We start from the raw sequence: 26104 nt of genomic DNA, 5'->3' as shown, positions 1-26104 counted from the left end.
GCTTCACCCACTGTCAGGAGTTAACAGCTGGTGGCTAAGAGGGTACCAACAAGGTACATAACAAATCTGACACTTCCTAACACCCCACCTAATCCTTTTTGGCTACAAGAGCTTGTGAAGAGACAAAGTGTGCTGACACAGGGCAGGTCAGTGGATCATAGCTCCAAAGATGAACTTTTACTGAGATCTGTATGTGGCTCTAAGTGCCCTCTTAATTCTCATCAACGGGGAGAAAAGTTCCCTTGCCTAGAGTTTTTAGTGCAACAGGTAGCAATGAGAAAAATTTTGCAATGAGTGGTAAAAAATCTCTTAAGAACAACTTCCCCCTTGGAAAGAAGAGAATTAAATATAGCTAATCATGGGCAAATGTGCCACCCCCACCCTCCCATCAATGTGTGAGTTACAGAGCAGCAAGGTGTTCTGTGGGCAAGGAAACGTGAGAGAGCCCTAAAATGTAAGCTCAGTTTGGACATAAATGAGAACTCTACAAGATAACCAGGTTCTGAAATGCAGGAAGGACTAACCTGTGCATCCAGGGAATCCTGTGCAACTAGCACACAAAACAAAAGGGAAAAAATGGAAATTAATAGAATTCTTCACAGGTAGAAAAAAACAATGACATTTGATATAGTAACAAGCTAATCCCACCACTTGATAGGCACCAGTTTGGTGGCACATGGTGGGGAACATTCCTGAAGAGCAAGTGGGTACAGGTCACACATTTCAAATGTGGTTGGGAAAACATGCTTACCTGATGATTATTGCACATTTTCTAGATATTTGACTCATCACCTTTTCAGTGTGTTATTTCAAGAAATACATACAAAGGCTCATGAGGTAGTTTGAAAATTGGGGAAAAGTGAAGTCTCTGTAAATGCAGCCAAGCCGACAGAAGGAAACAGAGCTTTGTGTTACCTCTAGGAGCAGGATGTACAGGTCTGCAAGCTGCTCGTGAAGGTGGCACCAGCACGGAGTAGCTGAAAACTTGAAAAATACTTTTTTATCGTTCTGACACCTACACACTCTGAGAGCATTTATTTCAGGTCAAAGTCTTGCCAAATCTTGGTTCAAAGAGTAGACAGTGAACATCTCTGAAAGGTGTGGAAAAACAACTGAATTTAAACCATTTTCACAGTGGCAGCTTCCAAGTGAAGAGCAGGAACATTTATCTATTTGTTTGTAATTGTGTCCCCTCCATTGCAAAACTGGGGCTTTTCCAGTGTTATCTTTTTAAGGAACACATTTCTGTGTATCCCTCCTGTTACTCAACTGTTATCTACCCTAGTAAATGTATTTTCTTATGGATATATTTCAGGTCTTGGAGCCCAGGTATCTGCTCCATAAAGAATCATTTTGCAATTCATCTTATACATCACATCAGGCTCTGTATTTAAACTAGCTCTGTTTCTGTTCTCACCTCTTCCACAGAAGTACTGTGGGATGGGCAGGAATCATTTCCCAACTTTCACAATACATTTATTCACAGCCATTCTTGGGCCAGCATCATCTGTTATCAGTTGTGGTGTCTCACACCCACCTGCATTTTTTCCTACCCTGACACATATTTAAGTGTCCACATCATCAGGCAGCCTTCACCTGTGGCAGATGGATGCACTGGGACACTGAACCATGTGCCTGCTCCTACAGACACAGCACAGCTCCAGGCTGTCCTGGAAGCAGCACAGCCATGAACACAGTGCTACAGCCACGCTACACTTGAGCAGCTCCCCTTCAGCTAAAATCCAGAAATAATTGGGCTGAGAAAGGAGGAATAAGGCTCAATGGCCATGGGCTCACATCTCTTAATTTCCAGGCAAGCTCGGACAGATTCTGGGTAGTTATGGGAGAGATGACGCGTGTGCTTCCCTCCTCTGGGGACTCTGTTTCCCAGGAGTTTCTCCCAGGGGTGTAGGAGGCCACCTGTGAGCAGGGCAGCACCCTTCCAGTGGGGTGAGGATGCCTCTGTTGAGACAGGCTTTTCCTCACTAATTCAGAGCCTGCCTGCAGCTCTCCTAATTAATGCTGTGCCTGCCTCCATCGAGCCTGACACAGAGATTGAGTCAGGGAAATATTTATGCACCAAACCCCTGTCTGCTCTAACTCTTCAAGGCACATTCCTGATCTGGAGCCACTCTGTCCCATTATGTGAGGCTGCTCCCAGCACAGGGACAGCCCTGGGGAGACCAGCCCTGTGCTGGTGTCACCTCTCCCTTCCTCCACCTCTGCTGCTTTTCCAAAGCATGCACTGTGTCCCCAACAAAAAATGAGCAATAACAGCTTTAAACTAACATCTGTATGGGGGCATTTCTCCTGGAATATGGAAAGCAACCTAACCAGGATGCAGTTCAATGTTGTGCATTATCCAGGATGAATATTCCTTGCATGGCAAATGTGCAAGCTCTGCTTGAAGTAACACACACTCCTCATAGTGATGTTTCCAGCCAGAATGAACCCTCATTTTCCAGTATCAGCCATTTGACACAGGGACTGTATTGACTTGCTCATGGATTTAACAAAAGGAATTACCTGGAATGCTTGTGGGCGTTGTGTGAATGAGGACTGTCCCCCTACGCTTACAGCCTGAACTTTAATGGGAGTGAACCAGACAACTGATGCCAGTCTACAGCACAGTGCAAGAGGACAAAGCATAAAGGCAGATTTTCTTTATTTTTAAATATTAGTAACACTGCACAAAAAAAAAAAAAAGTGGTACTTAAGTGACAGAAAACCAGTACTCAGTCCTTATTTAATTTTAACCATAATTTACAGACCTTAAGAGAGTTCACAAATGGTTATTGTGTGTTATATGGTGCCTGCAGAGGGTTACATTGGGTAATTGAAGCTAAACCATTCAGATACCAGAGACACCAGAATTTGTTATATCAAACCATGCCAGAATGCAGACTTTGGCTTTTCTGTTTAGCTCCTCTCTTACACCATCATTATGTGCATTCCTGCATCTTTGAAACGTTAGGATGAGTGAGTTTCTCCAAGAACGGTGGACTTTCAATATTGCCAGGTTTAAGGCTGTTACATCAACAACATATTGGCAAGAGGGAGACAAAAGAAACAAAACAAAACCATAAGCTGCTAACTCCTACCTGGAGGTTAAAAAAGGAGACAGCACACTGACAAGAAACATGCAGGTGAATGCTTAAGGCAACAACAGAGGGGCTCTGTACACACTAAAAGGTTAAGAGAAGCAATGTGTCATGCACATGAGACGAGTATGGGAAGCAAGGAAGTCATCTTGCCAGGAAATATGTATTTCTTTTAAATCTAAGACATCTTTTCAAGCCAAAAAATGAAATAGTCCTGCAATAAAACTGATGCAAAATGCTTTCATACATAAAGGTATAAGTTCTTTGCAGAACAAGTTGATAAAATCAAAAACGGATGCTGAAAAAATGTTTCTTATCTAAAACCTACTCAGGAGAAACAAAGAGCAGTTTTAAAGTAGCACTTGGATCATTTGTCTCTAGGTTCTGAAAATAAACTTTTAAAACAAGGAATGATTTCACTAAATGATTCATCAGGAGTCAACTAAGACTAAAGAAATCAGTAGGAGTGCTTACAGGAGACCATCATTACTTAAAATCAGAAAATATAACTTCATGATGCAATTTAATATGAGGGAACATTTTCATAGGGACAGAACTGCCCAGCCTGGGGGAAAAAACCCAAAAACCCAACCATAAAAGTCACTTATTAATCTTACATAAATTACCCTATAAGAGCTCATGTCTCAGTCCCACTCCCAACATGAGTGAACAGGACTCTTCTTTCAACAGGCCTGATTTGATGCCAGTGATCAAACAAGCAGGTATTTGCCTTTTATATCCTACAAGACAAATAACAAACACTAGACTAGAGTTGCCTTAGTCCAAGGGAAGGAAGAGGTAAGAAATTCTGTAACTCTTTCCAATCTTCCAACATGACACAGTCTAACCACGACCTGCCTCGTCTGAATTCCCCAACCTGAACGGGCAAGAAAGCCACTCCGTGAAACTAAAAGGAATAACATAGTGCAATTTTAGTACAGTTTTAAACATGAGTCACTTCCTTGGTAGCAGTGTGAACAATCAAAAAATATACACAAAAAAGAGGTGTGCTCGAAGGTACATGAAGTTGTTGTCATTATTTTAAAGGTATTGGCATAGCAGAGAAGTCCATTTTAGTAACTCGCTTTGGTTGACTTCTTCTTCTTCAGTTCCTCTCTCTGCTTCTGCTTCCTCCTCTTGCTGCCTTCTTTGTATCCTGAGGAAACATGGCTTGTAAAACACTTTTCACAGCATTCACAGACTTTTCTCTCTAGCAAAAGCACATGTTCTCTGAATGGTTTAAAGAATATTAAAGAAAAGGTCTGGCTTCCTAATATGTTGTTTGTTTTTTTTTTTTTAAATTGCCATTTCCACTATATCCCCCATTCTACTGTATCCCTTACATAGGATAGAAAGAAAATACTACCAATCTTTGAAGTTTTAAAAGATCTGGAGAACTTTCAAAATACTTCAAAACCATTCAGGAAAAGCTTCAAAATTAGAGCACATGCAAAACCAGAATAATTTTCAAAAAGGAAGCAATAAATAAGACTTATGCAGCAGGAGCAATTTAAGTACTGGCATTTCCTGCTCACAGTAGTCAGAGTTACCACTATATTTGCATTTCCATTTTAAGACTAGGGAATGCCAAGAATCCTGAGTAAATAAGAAGGTGCTCAGTGTTTACCAATATATATTTTATATGCTGGTCATCAGCCTGCTCATGCTTAACTATGCACCACAGGTTATATTCAACTGCAGCCCCAATGGTGCATGAAAGCATTGAGTTCAAGCAACAATTATTTGCTACAGGTTCAGTAGGCACAAGCTTCCAGCCATGTGATCATCATTCCAATGGTTTATTACCCCCACAGAGATGTGTGTAAAACAGGTCTTGCTCAGCATCACACCTTTTCCTCCAAACTTGCAGTAAAATCAACTTGCTGGCAGACTTGCACGGGCAGTGAACTGTGTGAACCACCACATCTACCTGGGTGCACTCATAAATCTAAACTGAGAGCCAGTAAACATTTCCCTCAGACAATCGCTCTGTGATGTTTTGAGGCAGCTGGAGGGATCTTTCAGCTCAGTGGTGCTCTGTCACTGGAAATCAGCACAGTCCAGTGGCCAGGGCAGGCACAGAGCAGAGCAGCCCCTGCAATCCGGCCGAGAGGCAGGGCTGGGAGTCAGAGGAATGGCTCTGTGGAAAGGCACAGCTCTGCCTCTATGGAAATCTATTTTTCTCCTCTGTCCTGTCAATAGGCAGGCAGAGATGGCCCCAAGGGAGCAGTTTCACCAGTGCACCTGGTTCTTCATCAATTTTTCAATAGCAAAATTAAGATAGGAAAAGGAAGTGGTGGGAGGCCGGGGGAGTACAAAGCCACACTGTGGCTGCAGTTTGCTCCTCACCAGAGCTCCTCCCAAGCACAGTTAGAGATGTGCCCACAGCAGAGCTGAAGTTCTTCAGTTTAAGTTTAAGACTTGGGGAGAAGCACAAGCTAAGTCTTTTGGCTAAAACCATTTGAGACATTACCAAAAGCTTAGAGGAAATACACTCATTGTAGCAACGGGAAACTGTTCTAGGTTATCACTCTAGCTCCTGTGCTGTACCCACAGTATGACTTCATCTTTTGTAATTACCTGAGTCAAGGGGCAGGATATTTATTTAGAAATTGTGCCATGAGCGATCAGCCTGCACAAAGTTAGAGTAGAAACCAATTTTCTTGTTTAAGGAAGAGAGGAACTGGTGGTGCTTAGCAGAATTGCAGATGACACTGGGTTTTCCCTGCACTCTGTCACCCCCTGAGCTAAACTCCTGTCCCTGTTCACTGTATGAACATCTCCTCACCAGGAACTCCATCCAGGAAGTTTCCTTCCACGTCAGCCCCTTGGTCACCTGCCCATCACCAAAAATAGGATCCTTTTGCATTCAGTTCACTGAGTAAGGCACCCATCCCTGAGGGACTCAAGCATTTCCCTGCTTTCCCACAAAGGAGGAGGAAAAGATGTCCTGATTCCTGAGAATCAATCATCTGGGGATGTTATTCAGAGGATTCCTCCCTTTACTGGAAGGAAAACCAGATTCATACCAGCTGATCAGAACTAGCTCACGTAATAACTATGAAACAATAACACAGATATTCGGGAAAGGATCATTAAACCCTAGCAGGTACTAGCTTCATAATTTGTTTCATTTTTCATTCTCAAAACAGTGTCAGTATTTCTAAAAGGTTTCCACAATCAGGCATGATAGCATTTGATGCTGCTATTTTATATCATAATACTATTTTTTTGTCCATTTCCTTCAAATGCTTGAGATTTTGAAAGCAATTCTAGCAACTGTTTCTTAAAAATACTGAGTCAATGTAAATTATGACTTGAAGTGAATACCACATAATTTATTGTCTTATAAATGAAACAACTCAAATGTTAAAATATCGTGGTATGAAGATATTTAGGCATTTGACAACATGGCCTCCTACCAGCCTCTGGCTTGATAAGGCTGAAAAGTGGAAATCTTTCAAGCGTTATCACTGACACACAGAAAGAGATTGCCCAAAGTAGGAGATAACACACAAACACAGAGTATTCCTCAAGAGAAAACTGCCAGGGCTTTTCTGTTTTGAGCCTGCTGTGATAAATAATTTCACTGTCTGCCATTTCCTTTTCTACCCCCACCTAAGAAGAGAGGATAGGTCAAACTTTGCCAGTCTGTTCCTCCAGTGATGCTGGGTGATAACAGCCAAAAACTTGATCCAAACAAGTGAAGCAGCTCCTAACATAAATAAGAATTGCACACTAAAGATGTAACCCTTCAGTGTCTATTTCACTCCAATACTTCAACCAGCACTAATTAAAAGTATATTTAGCTGCCTTGGTTACAAGACCAGCCCCAAAGTCATGAGACAATAAAATCTGAATTAGAAAGCAGCGGCCCCGTGACTGATCAGTCTGCAGTGAGCCTGGAGAGCCGCCAGCATCCCAAAGTGTCCATAGAAACTTCCCATAGTAAGTGCCAGGCTGAACTGGCTCCAGCCAAACTGTGCTGGCCTTGGAGAAGGCTGCTCACATTTCCACCCTCAGCAGCAATCTTTAGCCACCCAAACTCTAGAAATGCCTCACGGGGCAGAGGGAGAACAGGTCGCCAAGAGCTTCACCAAGCTGTGACGTTTGGAAAACAGAGTCACTCAAATGCAGATAGAAATCTCCCTAAGTTGGGATTTCTTGCTTTTGTCAGCTGCCAGGGGCAGAGATGGGTGAAGCAAGAATCCACACCATTTGGAATTACACCTGCTTTACTGCTTGGATAATTCTTGTCTAAAACAAACAGCATCAGCTAACCCACTCCTTCCATGTCATCCCCTTCTCTTCGGCTTCAGGAAGAGCCATGAGGAGCATATTCAGGAGCTATTCCAGCTTTCATGAAGCTGCTGAAGGCTGAAAACAACTTCCAGAAACACTTAGGTGCAACTCCTTCAACCATCACTCAGCAAGGACCCAAACAAACTGGGAAACTTCTCTGCTGTGTCCCAGATTGACTTTCCTTCTGGCTTTCTACTTCCCTGCCATCTGCACCTCCCAAAGTCACGAGCTGGTTCAGTCACTGGCTGTGAAACTCATCACATTCCTGGGTGGCAGCTGCAAGGGAGGCAAGCACATTGGGAGGCACAAGTGTCCTGGGCAAGACACTCCTACCCAATGCATTTCTGGTATCCTGCTTCTTCCTGCCCTGCCCGACATCTGCCTGCCCTACCAGGATGCACAGAGTGGCCACGGGTCTGCCCCACCTTCCTTGTGCCAGCACAGAGCAGCGTAGGAGTGAGCAGAAGGAAACAAGGTGTTCAGTCACAGCTGACAATCAACACCCAGCATTGCTGCTGCTTGACCCACACCAGTGAGCAATAAAGGCACAATTTTTATAGAGGATTTGCCAGGGTGAAGACTTTGGAGGAGCCTCCTTCCAATTTCAGAGTGAAACATTGAGGCTGGGGTTGGGAGAGATTCACAATTTCTGCTTAAGTTCCAAAGAAAATGTTCTCCAAGATCTACCAACTTTTTGCTAAGATTGTGGCCTCCTTTCAAAGCATGGAAGCAGCCAAAGCCCCAACACCCATAGAGCTTTAAAAGGGCAGTGAGGAACTTTCAAGCTGGGTTCTTGTAGTGCTCTTTCTAATTTTCTGATCTTAGAAATCTCTCTCTAGTCAAAACAATAAACTGCTATTTCAAAGGCAGCTGGCTTACTTCTGAATTGCAGCCACCCTCTGTTATTTTATACTGACCAGACTCACACAGGCCATTGTAAAAATTCACCCCAGATCAGAGCTTGAGTATAATTTCATGTGTGACTCAATTTGCAATTACAACTTTGCACTTTCACATCCCCTCCCCTCAGCCTGAGCCACTGCCCAGCACCCAGCACAACCTGACCTACTAATTCCTCTCCTCACCCACAGCTCCTGCCTGTGCCACTGAGCATCCTGGAGAGGGAGCCTTCAGTCAAGGCCTGGGGTGGCAAAACATCCCACCCTGTCTAGGTATGCTGCTCCACTGTTCAATTATCCACACTGTCAAATCCAAGGGGTGAGTTCTCCAGTTTCACTGGCCAACCTGGTGATGTAACCCCAGCTTTGATGTTTTAGGGGACTGAAAAGCTTTAGCAGCTTGCAGGGGCCTTCCTCTTCCTGCTTACTCACCACACCATTTTCTTTACCAATTCTGCCTAGAACTGCCACAAGAACAAACTAAGCCAGATACCACCTGTTTGACTCCTGTTAATTAGGGTAACACAGGCACTGAATGGATTTCCAAGGTTTTGCTCCCAAATGGCAAGCAAAAGCTTGCAAGGCTCTGCAGCCATGGAAACCTTTCCACACACAGCCCAGCTGCCTTTGATGGGTAACAAGATAATGGATGGGTAACAAGATGATTTTGCACCAGCAGCCAAAACACCTTGAGTGAAGGCAGCTCTGGGCTAAACGTGGGGGCAGCCAGGCAGTCTCCAAATCCATCAGCCAGTCTCCAAATCCATCAGCCAGTCTCCAAATCCACCAGGCAGGCTCCAATTCCACCAGCCAGCCTTCCCAGTCCTGCCCCACACGGGTACAGCTGTTATCCCATCCCACTTGCACAGTTACAGCCAGGGGATGTGGGGCAAAGGGAGGGAAAACTCCATCTCTGCACCTCCTCATGTAATAGAATTCCACAAAAATCAGTGGCTTTGCTTTCCTTTCTCTTTCCTGTACATGCCCAAAAGGAAGTTTGTGATGGAATTATAAAGTAATTAGTTTGGATAACAAAGCACATCACTGTTACTGGTTAGTAAAGTGTAATTCAGGAAACTGCACATTGGTAAAAGGAAGAGAGACTGAATTAAAGATGAAATGAACTACAAACAGCTCAACTTTCCAGCAGAGGAAACCATGCCTGGAAAGGATCAAGATTAGTTAAGCTAGTTCTTTTAGAGTGGTTTCCTCTTCACAGATGCCAGCAGATGAAAATGTAGCAAAAAAAGAATTATTAATGTTGTAAGTTGTAGGTTAATGCAAGCTATTTCTTTGAAAAGGAAGAGCAAACCTTGCAATATTATCTTCCAAATAATGAAAGTTGTATCATATTTTTTTTGCTATTTAAACAATTAAACATTTCAATCATTCTTGCTGGATAAAGGTGAAAACTCTCAAATCCAAAGCAGTGGTTTTTAAGGGGTAGTTGCCACTACCTCTGGCATTAAGAGCTGGCATCCCCAGGTCTCTGCTGGCATTAGCACCACTTTGCACAGTCAGCTGTATATCACACTATCAAGGAGCACATCAATTGCAGTGTCTGAATTCTTATTTCAAAAATTCCTTTTTGGAGCTAGAGAACTGTTTGATATATGCAGCAACTTCAGAGCACGAGAGGTGAAGTTTTATTCTAAAAGGCCATTATGAAACCGAGAACAGTTTCCAGAGCAATTTCTACTAAAACACAAAGCATCCATGGTAGATGGAGAATTAAATTAAACCCTCAATTTTTTTGTTAAATACCCAGTGTGATAACTGGCAATCCTGACTAAGGAGAGGATTCATCTCACCTCTGGATATTGCCAGTCTAAAGGAGCTGGCCAGCCTTTCCTCTTGGGCACTAGAGAGATGCCACTTCCAGAGGGATTCCCACCACATAGTCAAGATTAAACCTATCCCCTTCTCCTTCATTTAAATTTCCTACAGACTTACAAATCAAAACTCAAACAGTCCCATTCTTAAAGCTGGGAAAAGAAAACCACTTCACTGCAGGTGAATCATCAATGACTGAGGGTCCGCTTGAGATGCTCCAACTGGGACAACATCTAAAACTGCTGCGTGGCCCTGCTGTCAAGAACTCCACACTGGTGGTGGCAAAAACAACTGATCCAAGGTGGAACTGCACCTGGATTGAGGCCATTGAACTCAACTGTTCCCCAGTGAGCTGGGAGGGCTTTGGAGCAAGGCAGAAAGGATGCCATTCTCTCCCGCCGCCGGCCCGTGTAAGCACGGCAGTGATCGGTGAGGAGCCAAGCGAGCCGAGCGCTCTCTGGAATCACAGAGCTGTGCTGGTGAAGCTGCTGGCTGGGCAAGGCACTCTGCAGAGGTGAACACCCATGAAGGGAAATGGCATTTCTGGCCAGGGCTCGTGCACACACTCCCCAGGGAGGGATTGAGACACTCACGTAGGTTTTTATGACTGACTCGACCAGTCCTTCAGCAGCCCTGTCCATCAGAGGAACAGCAGGCAAAATATTTAAAGCAACAGTAAAATCTTAGTCTTACTGCAATCAAGTTTTCACCCTGAGTCTGTTTTGGCAACTCACAATCTACTGGTAAAAGAGAGCATTTTGTGATTGCACTAATACTTCTGGAAATTAATTTTAATTGCAAACTTGTGCGTCTTGGAGCATAAATAAATTCACAGCAGAAAGACCTAAGCAATCTTAAAAATTGCTCCAAAAATTGCACAGTGCGTGTCAAACTCAGCTGCTCCTTGGAATCCATTGCAAAATATTGTGATTGCAGAGACCCTTGTGTGTCCAAAGGCAGAGCCAAGGTTTTGTTTTGCCAGCCACAGACACAGGAGACCAAACCTGTAGCCCTGGCATGGGAGGCTTCAGCCCAGAGGTTACATTTGGGCCTCCGTAACTTTTTGCCTTTTTTTAAAAAAAAAAGAAAATACTCAACTTGGTCATCTTTAAAGACACAAACAGCAACTTGTCAGGAAGATATTAATCTAAATTGTTCTATTTTTTCAATGTGCCATCTATCATAATATCCTTAGGCCTTCCATACAAAAGACATTGTTGGGTTTAAAGGCTCATAAACACATTGGAAGTTGGTATAGCACTGGGAGTACATGAGCACCTGTTTTGAGATACAGTGCATATTTTTCATGTGCTGTGTTTACCCTGGGAAGCCTCATAGGCTCACACTTCCCAGCACTTCCCCTGATTTCACACTACTGAAAAGGGTCCTTGCTTTGGGCATCCAAGCAGAAAGGCATCTTTCACGTATCAGAAAAACCTGTGCTTGCAGTCCTGGATGATCTCTGACCACAGGTTCCAATTAAATCAAGTAATTACGAGGACTTCATTGTCCAAGATAGCCTCTGGACTACATTGCCAAAAAATTACAGACTGGAAATATATCAAAGGACTAATTACTTCCAAAAATAACCCGGACAATTGCCACGTTGCCACGTTTGCCTGAACATTCTCAGCCTCCTCTATTAGGATCTAGTTGACTAAAACTGCAGCTTCCAGAAATAGTATCAACTTGCTGAACTTCTCCTTAGACAAGGAAGCCAAGCACAATTTAAGTAAATGAATGTGCAAAGTACTGTGATGAGTTAACCTCTAAAATGCCTTCACTTTTAACAACAAAGAGCACAGGCACTTCAGCAGCACAACAGTATTTGCCCTGGATCCTTAAATATCTCAGGGCGTTAGTGAATCTAGGCTAAATGGAAGATCAGAGCTAAAGCAGGATGAAGGCAAACAAGCTGCTGTTTATTATCTACCAGGGCACTAACATTAAGTCAACACACAGCACCAACTTCTTGCATGGCTTTTTGCATTTGGCTTTTGACTATGTGATGGGTCCTTCTCTGCACCTTGCTCACCAACATGCTTGTGCACACCTGATAAATAAATAGGGGTCTCGAAGCTGCTCATAACCCGGCTCTTGTCCTGCTCTTCCAGCTCATCACTACTGTAATGTGCGAAGCGGGCCGAGCTGCCAGACTTGTGGGGCTTCAGCAGGCGCAGGTTGCTGGGCTGGGAGGGCAGCGCGTGTTGTCCTCTCCGTCTGCACTCCTCGGCAAAGGCTTCTTCATCTGCCTCCCCTGCAAAAAGCAACAGAGGCAAGAAAGGTGAGCTGCACCCAGAGTGAATACATTTAGCCTGGAATAAAAGCCCTCAGAAATGGGCTGGGGTCACAAAGCTCATGTTTTTGATGTGGTTGGTCATGGACAATCCTGGGTGTCTGCGGACTGGGGAGTGTCTGGAGCAGAAAGCTCCATCAGTGGCACCCAAAAAAGTCCACTAGATATGGTGACTTGGGGGCCACTGTTCCCTTTTCCCAAAGGGCAGGGTGAGGGAGCTGAGCACATGGCCCTGGACAGGATTTCTGTGCAGAGCTTGTCATCCCATCCCACCTCACCTGGAACTGTCCTGCTCAAGGAAAAGGTAAAAGGAAAGGAGAGATCAAGCTGGCTACAGGGGTGGTGGGACAAGAATTAAGCCAGCATGGGTTCAGAGGGGCCAGATGTTGGACATCACAGCTGGAAGGATGGTGGAGATGTGTGATGGAACACATGAGGACAAGAAATCATGTTGAAGCTGTGAGAGGTAAACACAGCCCAGGAGCAAGGCAGGCACACACAGCACAGACCAATGCACACAATGGAAATAAAACCCAATGTTTGCAAAAAGTGGCATGAAAGATGAGATACTCCTGTCATACTCATGCTGTGTTGCAGATGATACTTTCCTTTGCTGCAGAAACTGTAACAGCACCACTGCTGCAAAGCAGAGAAATCAACTACATAACACACAAAAAACCCAGCAAAACCACACACTGGAAAACAAACAGATCCCAAAAAGTCAACAAAAGATGCTCAGCAGGGAAAATAAGGGGGGCAGGGGAGAAAGACTTGGAACAAAGGTGTGTACCACATTTGTCTCTTAAAGGCTTTTTAAAGTTTCATTAGTTCAATTACTTAAGTACTTCTAATAGAGCTGATGAAATATGGCATCATTTTATTTTCATCAAAAGTGGTGTGTCATATTCTGGAAGTTTTTCCTGGGATGTGGCCGGCATCAGCTGCTCAGGGAGGGGCGTGTGCTCCCAGCTAATGCGTGTGCTCTTAGTTCATGGCTGGAAAATGCTTTGAAGATGAAGGAGGCTCCACGTACGCAGGACGGGACAGAGCAGGAACCCCCACTTTGTGTGTGCCCCTCCCAAACACAACGGGCTGCATTGTCTTTACCTTGTAATCCTACACCGGGAGATGCTTCTGAGGGCATGAGGAAAAGGAGACAAGGTGTGTTTAAAAAGTCATTTCACAGTGCATTTCACAGAGGCCCTGCAGCAGAGGAGGACTCGAGCACACCATGGGCTGCGCTGGGGTGTCAGCAGAGGAGGCTCCTTCCCGAGTGGTCAAATGCCCATCCCCACCCCAACACTGCTGCTTTTGTACCCTGGAGTCCCCCACACTCCAAAGGCACAAGCAAACACCACAGAAACACCAGTGATGGCAGGACAAGGATTCTGCATTTAGTCTCTGTCTGCCTGCATCAGGCCAGTGTAAAACCCTGTGTAAGGTTCTCCTTGCAGTAGGAGAGGGCTGTGTAAGGCTCTCCTTGAAGCAGGAGAGGCTGCCAGGGTGGCACCAGGACTTCAGCAATGAGAGGCAGGGAGCAAGGAAAAGCTCAAGGAAGGCCAGATGCAGAATTGCCATCATTACCCATAAGAGGTTACAGGATTTTACACACTGTACAAACAGCACTGAAGAAGGTATCAGGCTGATGATACCTATGAAGATAAGCCCATAAAATGCCAAGACTAAGAAAAGAAAGCACATGGAACCTGTTTACATCAGCTGCACATACAAAAGCCAGTCAAGAGAGTTCACTTCCTAACAAATTACAGTGCACCAGAAATAGGAGATCCCTCCTCTCCCATGGAAACACAGTGCATGGATTTCTTTTTCATGTGCAAAGTTCTGCTTAATGTATGTTTAAAATTTATATTCACAGATAGATGCAGGAATGGGAAACATGCTGAGGCCACCCTTGAGGCTCTGGGTGTGTTTGTGCACCACAGAGCCATCCCAGCCAGGCACACTCACACAGCTCCTCGGCTCTGGGCTCAGGGAACCAGCACAACCTCTGCAATCACAGAACTCTCCAGCTGGAAGGAGCCTTTAAAGCTCAGCTGGTCCAACCCTCCTGTAATAAACAGGGACATCTCCCACTAGATCAGGGTGTCTCAGGGCCCCATCCAACCTGACCTTGAATGTTTCCAGGGATGAGACACCTACCAGCTCCCTGGACAGCCTGTGCCAGTGTTTTACCACCCCCACTGTAAACATTTCATTGTTGTGTCTAAGTCAGCCCTCCTTCAGTTTAAAACCATTACCCTGGGTCCTGTCACTACAGGCCCTACTAAAAGGTCTGTTCTCATCTTTCTTATTAGCTCTCTTAAAGAAATTGAAAGGATTAAATGCATCCTGATCATCTGAGTCCTTCAGTCTTCTATATCCCCAAAGCAAAGGCAAATTTTATTTCAACAAAATTGCCCGAACTTTTCCCTCCTTATGAGTTGTGGGAGAGCAGGATGGCACCAGAAATTAGTTAAACAGTGCAACATCACATCAGCTGTGATTTAAACGCTGAATTGACTGCAGTGCTATGCATGGCATGAGCTGTCACATCTTCCTCTGATCATCCACCTTTAGCACACCTGGCACAGCAAAACTAAAGTGGGATTTGCATCACCTGTTCTCTCCTGTTCTACATACTTGAAACGTTGAGCCAGACAGAACCACTGCAAATAGAAAACTTGACCAGAATTTACTTGGGAGAAGTCAGCCACAAAGGACATCACCGCCAAAAAAAGTGCTTAAATTCTGCAGGAGCTTTGTCAGCAGTGATGTTTGTCCTGGAAATGGCTTTTAGGAAGAGAGCAGGTATTGGGGATGGGGGCTGGTTGTGGAACTCCTGAGTTCTGATCAGGAATGTCCACCCAAGGAGCTGGGTGTGGAATTCCTGAGTTCTGATCAGGAATATCCACCCAAGGAGCACGAGAACCTTCCAGGAGTGCTCAGGTTTCAAACAGCCCTCAGCTCCCCCAGCACCTCCTTCTTGCCATCCCCTGCTCCTCCACACCCACGTGAGAGCCTGGGCAGCCGGGCTGTGACCCCAACAGGGACTCAGGTTAAAAATAACCCTTTTGCCAGCTTATTTTTAGCCCAGCTCAGGGCCTGCAGCCAGCTCAGTGCAGCTGCCCCAGCTGGGGCAGGGAAGGGGGAAATTGTTGAGGACAGCTGGAATCAGCATCCAGGTTACAGTGTTAAGCAAAGGATCTTATTCTACTAATGCAAATAATAATTAAAAACCTAGCAGTTGCTTCACTTGCAAAACCAGTTTGGAGAAGTTACATTTCTAAGAGTTAGTTCTGAAAATTACTGATTTGGCAGTACCAGTAACATTTAAAAACAATAATTAAGATTTGGGTTTGTGCTGCAGCAGAGAACTGCAGCTTCCAGGGAAGAAAAAACCAAACAGGAGCTGCAGCATCCTAAAAAGCTGTGTTGGGGCTAACAGCTAGCAAGAAGGGCTGGGGAATGACTCCTCACAGCAAAGAGGAGCAGTGGAAAACAGGGCTCCTTGGAGCTGGGATAAACCAGCAGAGGGCAATCTCGGCTGTCCCAGCGGAACAGGCGATGCCAGCCCGCACTTGGGCGGTCACACGGGGATTTTACAAACCTGTCACAAACCTGCACCAGGTGGGGGCCTAGGGGAGCCCCAGCTACACCAAAGGCTCTATGCGTGATCCTGGCCATTGTCTTAGCACAGTCTGGTGACTTATCTCAATAGAGCAGTGTCCTAGGGTGACTTTATGATGCTTGAATCCCCAATTGTCTGTTCTGTTTATGCTGTATTATATTCTATAATGCTATATTATATTCTATCTGCTATATTATATTCTGAGGATGACACACAGGAATATAAACAGTGGCAGAGACATGCAGATGAGTGTGACGGTGTTCACAGGGGTCTTAGGATGAGGGAAGAGATGAGCATCTGGCTCCATGTTTCAGAAGGTTTATTATTTTATGATATATATTATATTAAAACTATACTAAAGAATAGAAGAAAGGATTTCCTCAGAAGGCTGGCTAAGAATAGAATAAGAAAGAATGATAACAAAGGTTTGTGGCTCTGCTCTCTGTCTGAGCCAGCTGACTGTGATTGGCCATTAATTAAAAACAACCAACATAGGCCAATCACAGATGCACCTGTTGCATTCCACAGCAGCAGATAACCATTGTTTACATTTTGTTCCTGAGGCGTCTCAGCTTCTCAGGAGGAAAAATCCTAAGGAAAGGATTTTTCATAGAAGATGTCTGTGACAGGTGAGTTGGGACAAGTGAGTCCCAGAGCCCTTCACAGTCCTGCACAGGCCACCATTATTATTTTGTGTTACATTTAAGTAATGTCCCTGTATGTCCAGGAATTGAACTGAAATCCTAGCAGTAATTAATGGCAAGACATTAATGACAGAAGTATGCTGAACAAACCAGGGTAAACATCCTGAGGAGATGGAGCTGCTGATTTGCATTTACCAGCTCACTTCCCACACTGCTGCCTGCTGTGCTCTTACACACCACACCACAGAAATACAATTGGAATTGGGGTTTTCCCCTCTGTTACGAAATAAAAAGCAGGTGCAGCAGTTGGCTCAGGAAAGGAACACTCCCCTGAGGCCACAGGCACCAGAGAGCCGCTGGTGCCCCAGGCAGCATCAGGAGATGCAGCTGGTGAGGGACATGGGGCTGTGTCCAGTGACACCACAGCTCCCAGCTGAGCTCCTGCCCCCGGGTATTGGCTTGCAGGAAGCTTCCTCCACCCAAATCTTCTTTAAAGGTTGGCCTGCAATGTGTCTTTCTAATCCTTCAAGACTCTAAAGTTAAGGGGCAGTGTAAACCCAGAGCAAGGCATCATATTGCTGCTTCAGCCAGTCTGAGGCTCCCCTGAGCTGGTCCTGATGCAAGCTGACACCACAAAGAGTGCAGAAAGCTGGGGAGGAAGCTTTTCTTGAATTTCTCTCCCCCTCTTGTTACAAGGGTTTGGAATTTACCCCGTGCTCACAGAGAACCTGGAGTTTCTGATGACTCAGCCACATCCGCTGCTGCTGCAGAGAGCTGAACTGCAATGGAAGGAGCAATCAAAAGTGAAAGGGAGAGATCCCCACTTAAACACATTTATCTGAAGTCGATTGCACTGTGATCTTTGTGATCTGTTGATAAGATTTTTCTGCCAATGTACTTTTCCATTGTTACAGCAGGTCTGGTATTAATATTTACCTTGGCAGAAGCTACCAGTGTTCTTCCTAGACTGAAGTCCACCAGTTGCTGGGAAATCTCAGGATTTACAGGAACCAGCTCAACCTGAGAACTCATCTAATAGATCTGTCCACAGGCCTGGATTACCCTGGGCTGAAAAAATCCTGGAGAACAACTGTATCTTCTGTTTCTTGTGAAATCTAATGTATGATAGCACAGAGAAGACAGAGGAGACCAAGTGACTCTACCAAAACACAGAATTTAGGGGACCACACCTTGAAAGTTGTTTTCATAAAGTTGCCAAATCATCAGGTTTTTTTAATTCCTGTTGGAAACTACAGATGCTCATTATAAAACACCCAGCCCAGGGTATTTTCCAAAACCACGTGCACACACACACCCCTCACCTCTCCTGAAACTGTAGACAACATGCTCAGCCAAGAAAATACTCCCTCACCATTACTAGAGGCTATGTTGAGCAAGTTCTTCTGATTAATTGGTCTTAAACCTGTTTCTAAATGCCAGGAAACACGAACACAGTGACGCTCAGCAGGCGTTATAAAACCCTCCTTCAGCCTGGGCTCTCTTGGGTTTGTCAGATTCGACAGAAACCAAAATTTGCATTGAGCCCTCTTTGGTAAACGTCTGAGTTTGACAGTGACAGCCCTTAAAAATCTCCCTCGTGCTATTTGATGTGATGCTTCCAAGAAAAAGCAGCCATTTTAAAACCCTCTGATTTAAAAGATGCACATAGTTTTGAAAGCTGAAAGAGCCTGAAGTCACTCAGAAACTATCCAGGGAATGCTGGAGCAGCTGCCCCATCTGCACCATCACTTTTGTAAACTGTAGAGGGAGTTTATTTCAACAGTGACGTTTATCAGCCAAAGCACAGGGCAAACAACGAGGTTTTGAGTCAGCTCACAACAGATCAGTGTCTTTCACCAGTTATTGGCAATCATTTTCCTTCCAGAGCAAATGCACTGGGTGTTACAGAGAACACAAGGTGATTCAGGGTTTCCTGGTGTCTGTCTGAGACTCCTGTCCTGCAGAATTCATGGAAATATTTATCCAAAGTGGTGCCTGGAGTGCTCAGCTGGGTAGGAACTGAAGATGCCAGCAGCTCCCAATCCCTGCCCTGCAGAATCCTGCTCCAGTGTCCCACTCCCTTCTCTCACATCCTGCACTGGCTCTGACAGCTCAGCTCTCTCAGCAGCGATGGCACTGCACTCTGATGTGGGTTATGTCTCCCTGCTCCAACCCAAATACACTGCACTCTGATGTGGGTTATGTCTCCCTGCTCCAACCCAAAAACTCATATTAAATTTGTAATTAGGGGATTTGGGCTGGCCTTTCCCAGGCCAGGACCAGCACTGCTATCTCGCCTGCCATGCAAGCCAGGCATTTCCTGCCAGGGAGGAAGAAAATCCAGAAGTGGCAGGAGACAGCAGGGGAGGTGGTGGCAAAGTCCTGGGAAGTGCTGGAAAAACAAGGGTGTGGGATTTGGGAAAAGGAACAGGCTGATGGAGTGCTATTTCTGTGCTGGAGAGGCCTGGCTGCAGCACCTCCAGTGCCCAGGAAAGGGCAGGGCTCAGTGCAGATTTCTGCTCCATGCTCAGAGCCACCCTCTGCCCTCCTGGCTTTAACAGCTGGCAATGGACCTGCTCCTTTCATTTCTGCCCTCCTATTCATCTCCAGTGCCAGCTCCCACTGCTGCTGCCCAGCTGTGGCACAGACCAGAGCAGGGAAAGCCCCACACTGGTTCTCTCACCCTCCCTGCCCTGCAGCAGCTCCCTTAGACAGTTGCAACTTTAGATTTTCCTTTTTTTCTTTAGGTGGATTTCACCTGCCACCCCACCCACACCCAAGAACCCCATGATATCCTGCACCCAGCTCAGCGTGTACCAACATGAATCCTGCATTCCCAGCACATCACAAGCTACTCAAGCCTCATTTCACCACAAAGATTCCCCAGTCTGCAACAAACTGGTAAAATAAAGTGAGTTTTCAGCACACACCAACAGTGCTGCTTTGGAAGGAAATGTGGTCATGCTGTTCCCCATGGTGGCCATCAGGGATCAATGGCTGCAGCCACTCCTGTTGGACCAGGAGCTCTGGAGCCTGGCCCAAAGAGAGGGAGCTGCTGGGAGAGCCTGGAGTTACCTCCTCCTGCCAAAACTTCCTCACCAGAACCTTTGAAAGCCCAATGAACTGGTCCTGCATTGTTTCTGAAGCAGGAGAGAAGGCACAGGCTGAGCACACCCAGCTTTCTGCAGCTATTTTCCTTCTGTTAAAGCACACCAGGGGCATCCATATGGATAATCCAGTTGCTCTCATCTTAAAGATCTGGGATGTTGGAAATGCAAATGGCAGGAGGTAACAACATGAATCCTCACGTTTCCAGCAAGCAGAGAGATAACCCAATTTGCATGCTCAAAGGGAATTTTATTAATTTTAAAAGACTTTATCAAGCAGGGGCCTTTTATTCAATTCTGCATGAATTTTGAAAGGAAGCAAAGAATGAGGAATGAGCTGCACAGCTTGACATATATAAATACAAATTAGCAAGATTTCAAGCTCAGAGCTTGACCAAATGGACCTGATTTTTAAACAGCAATCAAGATTACTTAAAAGATTATATTTTCTACACTCTTCAGGGTCATGTCAGAGGTCTACCCCAGTTTCCTGCAAGTCTCATTGCACAGCACTACAATGAAGTGCCCAAACCCCTTTAACATCCTGTACCAGGGGCTCCTGCTCTTGGGGTTTCTCTCTCCAACACAACTCATGGCTGAGGCGGATTTCAGAACACTGTACCTCTGTCTCTTACATGGCTCCTCTTCCTCCAGAATTGTATCACTGACATCAAGTTCTTTGATTTGGTTTGATACTGCAAGGGCAGACAGTGGGACAAGGGGGACATGGCTTTAAACCATTGAAAGGGGCAGGTTTGGATTAGATATTTGGAACAAATCTTTACTCTGGGGGTGGTGAGGCCCTGGCACAGGTTGCCCAGAAAAGCTGTGGATGCCCCATCCCTGGCAGTGTTCAAGGCAGGTTGCACAGGGCTCTGAGCACCCTGGGATGGTGGAAGGTGTCCCTGCCCACGGCAGGGGATCAGAACTGGCTGAACTTTAAGATCCCTTCCAACTCAAACTGTCCTGAAACAAAGAGGGGTTTTTTATCTCAGCTCTACTTCGACCTCAGACAAAAATACCCGTGGGTTTCATCTCTGCCATGAGGAAGCCTCGCAGCCCAAGTTTCACTTTGAAATTGTATTTGAAGTGCAAACCAAAATCCTACTGAGGAAAAAAAAAAAAAAAAAGAAACCAGTTCTCATAACGAAACTTAATATTCATTACTAGAGGAAAACAAAGAAATAAAAATTCCACAGTGCAACTGCATGCAGCCCTGCCAGGTCCTCCATGGTGCACCCAGACATGAGGTGCCTCCCACCAGTGTTTCCTCTGCCCCTGTGCCCAAGCAGAGCCCCTTGGACCTTCACATCTCTCACATTTGTTCTCCAGAACCTCCAAGTTCCACATGAAACAGCTCCTTCACTGCCCCCAAAGACAAAACTTTGCTTCTTGTCTTCAGCCCTTCTAGGAGTTTCCACCACCAGGTCAAGCAAAATTGGCTTCTAATTAAAAAGCTCTTCAAACAGCAAAAGCAGAGGAAAAGTACTCTTCTACTTTTGCAACAGATCTTTATAACTCTTAAAAACTAATGAGTTGAAGTGTCAAGACGTCATCTTATATTCCCATTAGTGGCCCTCACTAAAGGAGCAACTTCAGAACAGTTCTGAGCATGCCCTAATTTGCAAATTGTACAGCTGTGTTACATATTTTTCCATTGATTATCAGCTTTAAGCCTGTCTTCAAAACCTTAATGCACAGCAAACCCAGATTACCGTAAAAGAAAAAAAAGATACATCAAGAAAAAGCCATGCAGTTAAATTTAAAAAGAAAAGAATCTCATGAGTGACTTCAGAAAAATGTGATAAATGACTTCCCCAGCTGTTTTGTCAACACTTCCATAGTAATTTGGCAAAAGCACAAAATCACTGAGTTTATACTTTCATCAGATGGCTATTAGTGCTGTTGAAATATCACAGACACGAGACAGTGAGTGCAGCCCCACGTTTCATATTGCACTGTCCACACTCCCTTTGCAAGGTCTCATCCTTTCAGGTTCATCACTTGAAAAAAATTCTCCCTTCTACCCCGAGGTTTAAATATGACACTGTGGCTCTGACACTAAGGGTTGCACGTATTAATTACAAAAAAATAAGAGATACCTGCCCTCTCCAATTATACCCCCAACATGCAATTTATTCCTCATCCATCTATCCCTGTATGACTACAGCAAGCAAATCCCATCTTCCAGTGTGAGCACACATCCCTGATTTACAGAGCTCCAGAGACCATCATCTTTTAAATGACCCTGAAAGCATCATATGCTCACAGTAACAGGACTTCTCTTCTGAGGCTCAGGAGGTTTCAAAGTACTTCATGAACTTTTGCCACAAAACCCAGTTCCCAATGACAGGAACACTAAGTTGTTAGCTGCTGTTCCACTTTTGATATAAAAATGACAAGCCTGAATTTTTTTAAAAAATAGTGTTTCAAGTTGACACTCAATGGTAGTTTTGATGAATACTATATTTAATTATGAAACCTGTACAACTGGCCTTAGAAGAGCCTCCCAGGCTTCACCAACTTGTGTTGTTTGGCATCTCCAATCCATCTCAAAAGTTTCCAAACATTCTTCTTTCCCACCCATAGTCAAGATCTATGCCTTAAACCCACCACAGTTTAGAAATATCATTTTTCAAATCCTATCAATAACAATGTTTATAAATGCAATGTATACACACATATACATGCAGGTATTTAAACAGATAAAAATATTGTTTCATGTACTGTAAAAAAAATTGTTCCATGTATGCTTCTCAAAATGAACTTCTGACCCAAACAACCAATAAACAGAGCACAGAAATGAAGATTTTCTCAACTGAAAAAAACCCAAACACCAACCAGGAACATGACTACCACCCAACACTAACAATACTTACAATTCTCTTTTGTGCCTGGAAACAGAATCATCAGTTTATACATTCCTTCTGCAGAGATCCAGGGGGAGCAGACAAGATTTCACCAAGAGAGCTTTGTGAGTTTTGGAAAGAGGAGAGTTTGAAGAGTGGCATTGGTACCTCTGGGTGCACCCAGCAAGGCCATGAACCTTCCAAGAAAGCCACCCCAGGGCTGCTCCCGTTCTGTGAGGCTGCAGTGGCACCATCCCACCTTCTCCTCTTCTCACACACCTCCAGAGCTGTGGGATGAAGCACCAAGGACAGGAGCAACCACAATCTCTGGGGCCAAAGTAAAAAAGGGGGCTCCAGTATTTAAGAACTTTCCATAATGGCAGCGAGGCTGGAGTGCTCCACATTCCAGAAGGGTGGAATGCACTCTGCAGAGCCCACTGGTTCTTGTGGAGATGTGGATGTCACCTGGGGAGGGCTGCACCCACCAAAACTGCACAACTCAACACCTGAAGTTGCCATAACCAGCTTCTGCTCAAAATCACCCAGCATAAAGATGTACCCTCATCTCCTGTAATTCTGTAATGGCACTGAAAGCTTTATGGAAGAATGTTTGAGTGACTATTTGTCAGTGGGATCGACATATCATGGTATAAATATTTGAAAAACTATAAAAACAAGTATCAAAGCTGCTGTGGTTTGAGCTGTGTAACTACAATTTTGTAGCAGCTCAAAGTGCAGCATCCAGCAAAGCTGCTCCACCTCCTCCCTGAACATCAGCAAACTCAGAATCTTCTCAGAAACATTTGCCAAGAGCTTTACTGAGTGTGAAGGTGTCAAACTCAATTTACACAAAAGCATTTCTGCTCAGCCTTGTGACCCAGGGTGGGTCCCTTTGCAGGGCTGAAATGTCCTGCAGACAGCACCGTGACAGAGAGAGCAACTCTGGAACAGATCCACAACAGGTAAGGCTGATGTTCACCTACATTTGGTATCATGCAAGTCAGTGACTGACAGAAATAGCCCCAGATTTTGCACATTTGAGAACACTTTGTCACTTTCCAATTGAAATTCTGACCTTGCTTGAACTGCTGGTATTGGATACAGCCTGGTATCTCTACAGAAACAATCTCCATTTACAGTAATATTTAAAAATACTAAATAAAAGAATCATGAACTGTTTTTCTAAGGAGAAAGTTGCTTAGACAAGACTGAATAGTGGACTGGAAACAGAATTGGAGCCAAAAGGGCAGCAAAGTTGCCTTCCAGGAGATGGAATCTGTTTGCAAAAGCCTTCAAAGCACTGAATTCAATTGAAAATAAATCAACAAATAAAACCACACTGTTGTGACAGCAATAAATAGACACTGATGACAGTTCAGTTAAGACCTGAGTGTCCACCTGTACTCCAGTTTTAACTGAAAATCTAGAGGACCTAGATTTTAAAAGATTAGCCAGAATAGTCACAAAAATAGAAAACCCAAGAGGCTTTGACCTCTGTTAAGGATCTATCATCTAACCTCCATGAAAGCTGCACTCCAAGTTGCCAGCTTGGCTCTGAGCCCCTTCCAGGCCCAAACCCAACAGCAGAGACACTGACAATTTGGGTAATTTTGCCACCACACCCAGAAAACACAACAGCAATCTGAATCTAGAGCCCAGCATGAACCAAGGGCTCGTTTCTGGTTTCAGGAGGAGCTGGGAGGCGCAAGGCAAAATTCCCCCCCACAAACAGCTCTCATAAAAGAACTTTCCACTACTGGAAACTATTCTGTGCAGGGCAGCAAGCACCTCCCCTGAACAGAGCAGCACGGGCATGCACTTGGCTTTGTGATTTATTCCACAAAAAGGGTTACCAGGGATGGAGTCATCACCTTCTATAAACATTTCGAGGGCAAAACCACACATGTGATCCCAGAGCAAGTGCTAGAGGAGGGGGAAGAGTGGAAACCACGTAAGAGTAATCAGTTAATGTTATGTTCTCAACTTGGTTGATCAAGAAGAGCAGGGAGGTTTGAACACCTGTGTCTTCTCAGAAAAATGTTTTATTTCCCTGAGCTGAGTTTCTTGGTTTGAGGAGTGATTACAAGAAGCATCTTCTCAATTAGTCACTGCATTAGAAGCCACTTAAAAGTCACTTTCTGTTCTATGACACTTTTCGAGACAGAGTTATAGCTATTAATAAATAAATTATTAATGGCTACAAAACTGCCATGAGAAAGCTTCAGGACAAATTACTTTCTTTCAACCTTTAACCAAACAGATTTTCTTCCCATTCTTTCAGGCTAATACTTTCAATATAGATCAAAAGTAGGTCAATAGCAATAGATCCTCCAATTTAGATACTATATAGGAGCAGCTGACATTGATACGTAACACCTCTAAAATATGAATATGCATAGTAAAGTACACATAATTTTCTTTTTATTTAACAGTGGTAAAAACCAATCATCTACTTGTAATTTTCTATCTGCTTCTCAAAAGGGTGTTTAGTCTCCAAAGACCAGGCAGTGACTAACAGAGGACTTGATTTGTACAGTAAACAAAACTGCATTTTCCATCTCTGGAAAAGGTTCTACACAGAATACAACTCAAATCTTTGAAGGTCCTTGGAAAATACAGATAAAATTGATGGAATTGTTTTGCTTCGACAAGTTCCAGTTCTGGTACATTTAAAAACAGTTGCTTTAAACAATTTTTAACAGTTTAGAAGCTGTTTACTGCTAACAAACATTCAAGGTGTGCACTGGCTACACACTTTGCAAACTACAGAAATGTTTTTGTCTGAGCCTCCTTTTAGGCCAGAAGAAGGCAGAGCAGTACAGCACGTACACTTGTTTGCTTTTCCATTAACAAGATTCCTTGTGTCACTACAGCTGGCTCTGGCCATGCTGGTGACTGGAAAAAGTCTTACACTTTTTATTACTTGCTCAGAAAGGAGACTGCACAAGGGCTATTTTCAGGCCTGAATATTTACATCTCAAAATATGGTTCATTTGACCATTGAAGAGTAACATTCTGGAGTTGCAGTGCTCTTCAAGCAGGATACCTTTCCCAGAAAATTTGGGAGGACTTCAAGAGATACCAGGATTTTACCACAAAATAGCTTACCTTTCAGTTTTGTTACAAACTTGTTTGTTCCTTATGTGACCCAAATGCTGATGAATTTTAATTCTAGGAAGTTGCCTTTCCTCAAGTCCTCCTTAGAAATGAACCTAACAAATGCAGCTCTGGGTACATACAAAACCCAAAGTATCACCCACAGAGAGGTTTTTCACACACAGCCCTATAGGACACTTCCCTGGCTACTCTGTAGAAATATCTGTCTGACACAATGCAGTTTTAGGCATTGAGCACAATACCAAAGGTGATTCCATTAACAAAAAGCCAGCTCTTTTCATCACAGTCACTTAAAATTCAAAACACATGTATTGTTACCCACTTGAGA

At 44.3% G+C, this 26104-nt stretch overlaps 1 protein-coding gene across 6 annotated transcripts in view; it reads right to left on the bottom strand.

Moving 5' to 3' along the window:
- Positions 1–2648: 2648 nt before the first annotated feature.
- Positions 2649–26104, bottom strand: part of DNAJB6 (DnaJ heat shock protein family (Hsp40) member B6) — a 59106-nt gene continuing 35650 nt past the window's right edge. For 4 of the 6 annotated variants that reach the window (XM_059467571.1, XM_059467580.1, XM_059467597.1 and 1 more), the window contains exon 9: positions 2649–12392. In XM_059467571.1, coding sequence (XP_059323554.1) covers positions 12082–12392 — 311 coding nt within the window. In that variant the 3' untranslated portion in view covers positions 2649–12081. The remainder of the gene's footprint in view (positions 12393–26104) is intronic. The other 2 variants (XM_059467608.1, XR_009418030.1) reach the window with 2 other exon arrangements.

Source organism: Ammospiza nelsoni, chromosome 1, assembly GCF_027579445.1.
Source record: "Ammospiza nelsoni isolate bAmmNel1 chromosome 1, bAmmNel1.pri, whole genome shotgun sequence".
NCBI classification, from domain to species: Eukaryota; Metazoa; Chordata; class Aves; order Passeriformes; family Passerellidae; genus Ammospiza; species Ammospiza nelsoni.
This window is presented reverse-complemented; position numbering and strand designations above follow the sequence as displayed.